We start from the raw sequence: 4606 nt of genomic DNA on the forward strand, positions 1-4606 counted from the left end.
TTTTAAAATGAAAACAAATCACCTGTGAGAGTGTGATGTTTTATACCATTCTCATTGATAATATTAAAAAAGAAAGAAAGAAAGAAAGAAAGAAAGCTTGCCTACAGAGAAAGATTTGGTTTGGAGGTGGGGATGGGCAGGAAAAATAAAGAAAAAGAAAAAAGGGCATTAATTTTGCTGGGACAGCACATGCCAGAGATCCTCATCATAAAAGGAACATCATGTGCTCTCCCGCATGTTATTTCATCAAACTTTTCAAATTGCAACGTTTGCTGTTCTTGCTATCTTTCTGTATGTGGGCCCCCACTGCCACCACATTGTCTTCCACCCTGTTTATGCATGTTGTGTACCTATCAGAATCAGATGATGATGCATTCTTCAAAATCTTTTGTCCATTTCCTCACATATTTACAGTGGAAACTCTCAAACTTTTGATCCATTTAATGCACTGTTTAAGGCAGATAAGAAGTAGAAAAAAGGATGCTGCAAAATTGTCAAAGAAGCACATAACTCAAATTACTTCTTTTTCCTTTTTGATTCCTTCTTTTTTTTTTCCGGGGTGGGGGTTAAAAGAGAGTTAAACTACTAATTTCACCTATCCCAGATACAGATTCACAACCAGATTCATCCAACCCTCCTAAATCAAAGATTGAGCAGTTTCTCATATAAATCTTTTTCCAGGCCCGTTTGGAGAACTTACTGTTGCCCCTCCTATGCACCACCATTCATGGAAGTATTGATGTGAACTGCAGTTCCCTCTTCAACAATCTTGCCATTGACTTGAGTTCTTAATCTCTGGAGTTGAACAGTGGACCGAGTAATTTTCAGGAAAAGGAAACCGGTATTTATACATCATGAACAGAATATGAATGGTTGATGATACGTACCCTATCTGCAGGGTCCCCGGAGTTCCCATTGATGAGCTTATGATTCTCATCTTTTGTCTTGGTGTCTCTGTCTTTTGTGCTCAATGGTAATAATGTAGATGCAGCGACACTGGTTCGGTCGGGCAATTCTGAAATCGATAAAATTTGTATTCAGTAAAGGTAGTCGTCAACGGACCATGAAATTGAACAAAGGGCAATAAGAAAGTAGAAGTAACCTGGTAACTTCTTATCAACAAAGAATACAACCAGGTTCACTGTATACCTGCAGAAAGATGGAACGTTTAAAACAATGAAAAATTAAAAAGCCCAATACATGATTCTTAACATACAACAAAGCGAATGGCCATTTTTTATACCATGCTACTACAACGTCAACAGTGTAATGTTTGCGCGAGGCTACAATCAAGAAGCTCTGTACTATAGCGAGTAACCAGGCCAACTGCTTTATGAACCTAAAATGTTGCAAAAATAAAACATTAGCTAGTATTTAAAATTTTAATACGTCCGCAGCTCATTAAGGTATAGAATTGGCCTTTCATTTTTTCTTTTTTTGTTTATATTGTAGTAATTTTTAAGAAGGGGTCACATAATACCTTTGAGTACCATATATCTGATACGAGCGCACAAAAACAAGAGTAAAGATCATGTGCGATGAGAAAATTAAGTCTCCACAACCAAACAATACACCCCTTGGAACTGCAAATGCAACAACTGTATGAGGAATAATGGCAATAATAATAATATCTCAAATGACTTTAAACGTTCATGATTATTCCTTACGATTGATTATGAAAACTTCGAGTATGCTTTTCGGGGGAGGCAACGTGGCAAGTTTTGAACCCTGCACAAAAGTGGTGAAGACATCACTGACATTTTCCTTTTCTAATTGCCATTTTGAAATAATTACAAAATAAAAGCCTTGCATTGATCAATCAAGTTTACTCATGAACAAAAGTTAATCTGCACCTATCCTTCAGGCACACCGAGAAATATTCAGATCTACATTAGAAATTATACCTCACGGCAATGGTAGTTCGGACCAGGAAGTTGGGTTGAATAGAATGTTACAATACGAAGGATTTGAGAAGCCTGAAAAAACAAATAAGAAGGCCATACAATATAAATGTTTGCTTTTAACCAAAGTTGTGAAGGAACTGGGATGTAACATCAACTACAAAGTTCTTAAAAATAGTTTCTTTCAAGAAACCAATTTTAGCAAGAGGAAAGGGGAGATGATAAAGGCAAGACTCAAACACGTAACACAGAAGACATTCCACAAGACTCCAAAATGTTAACTAAGAAACAAAAGTTGTACTTACAACTAAAAACGCTAGAACCCTGCACCATAGCAGAACTGTGTAGATCTTTTTAGTTTTGAGAATGAAAGGATGGAAGGTCCACTGCAACAGAAAAATCAAATCATTAGAACCACTAAAAACAATCCATGTGTGTCATGCTACAATTCCTTGAGAAAACAAATCGATATGCCATAAAGAGATAAATGATATGAGAAAACAAAACCTGCATTGATCTGGATGAAAGAAAGTAAAAACAAAATCATGATCAAGTTTTTTTTTCCCTCTTTTTCTATGAGATACAATTTCATGGATATTAAACTGTAAAGGGCATCTTGTTTATATGCCACTCAAATTTCTAGTCAAATTTCAGGCATCAACCAAGAGAGACGCTTTGCTCATATGACAATTGTGTCACCTCCTTACAACAAGAATGTCAAATAATTCAAGCCCTAGAAATCAGCACGGGATATTCTTCTTCAGTTCAGTATGCGCTGTCTACTCATGAAGTCTTGATCAAAATGAGAAAGACAATGGATCATTACCATAGTTTAAGTGATGTTGAATGTAGAAAGGCAGATCAAATAGAGGATAAAACCAAAGCCTTGCTAAAAAGTTTTCAATACAAAAGGTGCATATTAACATGCTAGCAGGAATTCATGTTTTATGTGACCAAGAAACCAGTAATATAAAAAGATTGGAGAAAATAAACTAGCGAAAGGTGGAATGGAACCTCACCAAGACAAATGATATAAAGATGAAAGAAAACAAAGTTTCACTGATGTAAGCTTTGTCAGGTCCGAGCTCCTATATTCAAACACACTCAAAATGAACATCTAAGTTGAAGATAATGTAATATAAACCAAAGGATGCAACGTTTTGATACTAACCGGAAGAAGAAAGAAACCAACGTCCTGAAGTACTGGTCCAGGCCTATGTATATAATGAACTCCTCTAGCAGCTAAACCATGTATGTACTGTCCATAAGAAGTATTTTGCATGTCAGGCTTGGAGGGCATTGACAAAATGACAGACTAAAGAAAAAATAAACAACAAAAGCTTATTCAACTCTTTGACATAAACATCCGAAAGAAATATTACTTCCCTCTTCAATTTATAAGCATATTTAAGTTTCTACAAGTTCCAACACCTTTTCAAATCCAAATTTCAAATACAGTTCAATCTATCCTTAAAATGAACACTGTTTCTACAGAAATTGGATAGGCAGTGTGGTGAAGAAAACAAAAGCCATCCCTGAGCATGAAGTTGGGGAAGCCTCTACATGACAACATTTAAATTTGCAGACAAGTTCCCATAAAAATTCTCATCATCAAAGAATACCTGACAAATGAGCCCCCCAAGAAGGTATTTCCAATTCTCTACGAGAAGGATGATCTCCGTGGAGGTCTCTGCACAGACTCTTTTCCATAGCTTCTCTCCCACAACAAACACAACAAACACATTAAACAAGAGCAACAGTACATGAAAAATTAAACGACGTCATAAACAATCGTCGTCCAGCACAATAAGAAAACCAACCTTTGAAGATTCCCGGCCAATGTAAAGATTCATTTTCTCTTCGTGGAACAGCCAATTCCATATTACTCCAGAATCAACCTCGTAAACCCAACATCGATCATCGCGAAAACAAATAAAATTAAGAGAGGAAAAAAAAAACCCCTCGACGGAAATCGCCTCTGAAATCTTAAACCACGGCAGAAATGTTTAATTTCCCTCCAAAAAAAGAAGGAACAACCAGAGCCTCCAACAACCAAAATAGAAGCAATCGGGAGGAATCAGAAACTTAATCGATTCGTTTCAATACTTGGGTTGGAATAATAGACTGAAAATCAAATTCGAAAAGGAGGAAACGAGATCTGTTGAGTAAAAGATAAAAGAAAAAAAAAATCAGAGATTACGTTGAAGAAGAGAAGCCAGCGAAGGCGAAGTATTTGAATAAGAAAGGCGACAACGCGTTATTTGAAAAATCAAAATTTTGAAATAAGAGTAAAAATTAAACAATTAAAAATAAATAAATAAGCCTCTGGTTCCTTCGCTAACAAGAGGTGACGGCTACCGGCCACGCGAGTTCAACACGGGATTCGGAGTCTCCCATAAAATAAAGAAAATTCAATTTTGATTTAAATTACGGGTTCTCTAATTTATGAGATTATATTTTAATTTTATACTTAAAAATTTTTTTTTGATACCATGAGTATTTGGGCTAGTTGACTCATCTCGACTATTTTTACAATGAGGAGACTTATATAATACGGATACCTAATTCGACTAACAAATTTTTTTAGTTTACAATACGAAAAAGTAGAGATTTGAACTTCTAATCTTTTAGTTAATAATATATATTGAGTTAGCAAAGTAACACATATATTTAAACTCGTATCATCAATCCATTACACACATAGT

The 4606-nt window shown here is 35.5% G+C and overlaps 1 protein-coding gene across 1 annotated transcript; it reads right to left on the reverse strand.

Moving 5' to 3' along the window:
* On the reverse strand, positions 1 to 4175 carry LOC111019449 (phosphatidylinositol:ceramide inositolphosphotransferase 2). The gene is made up of 12 exons (XM_022295841.2): positions 3722 to 4175; positions 3524 to 3613; positions 3073 to 3159; positions 2921 to 2989; positions 2207 to 2287; positions 1905 to 1976; positions 1668 to 1728; positions 1481 to 1583; positions 1244 to 1339; positions 1103 to 1149; positions 888 to 1015; positions 1 to 795 (listed from the first exon to the last, which is right to left on the reverse strand). The coding sequence occupies exons 1-12, from the start codon at positions 3752 to 3754 to the stop codon at positions 712 to 714; spliced, it is 951 nt and encodes a 316-aa protein (XP_022151533.2). The 5' UTR covers positions 3755 to 4175; the 3' UTR covers positions 1 to 711.
* Between the last annotated feature and the right edge of the window lie 431 nt (positions 4176 to 4606).

This window comes from Momordica charantia (assembly GCF_013281855.1).
Source record: "Momordica charantia cultivar OHB3-1 chromosome 1 unlocalized genomic scaffold, Mcharantia_2.0 BLBB01000001.1, whole genome shotgun sequence".
Classification (NCBI taxonomy): domain Eukaryota; kingdom Viridiplantae; phylum Streptophyta; class Magnoliopsida; order Cucurbitales; family Cucurbitaceae; genus Momordica; species Momordica charantia.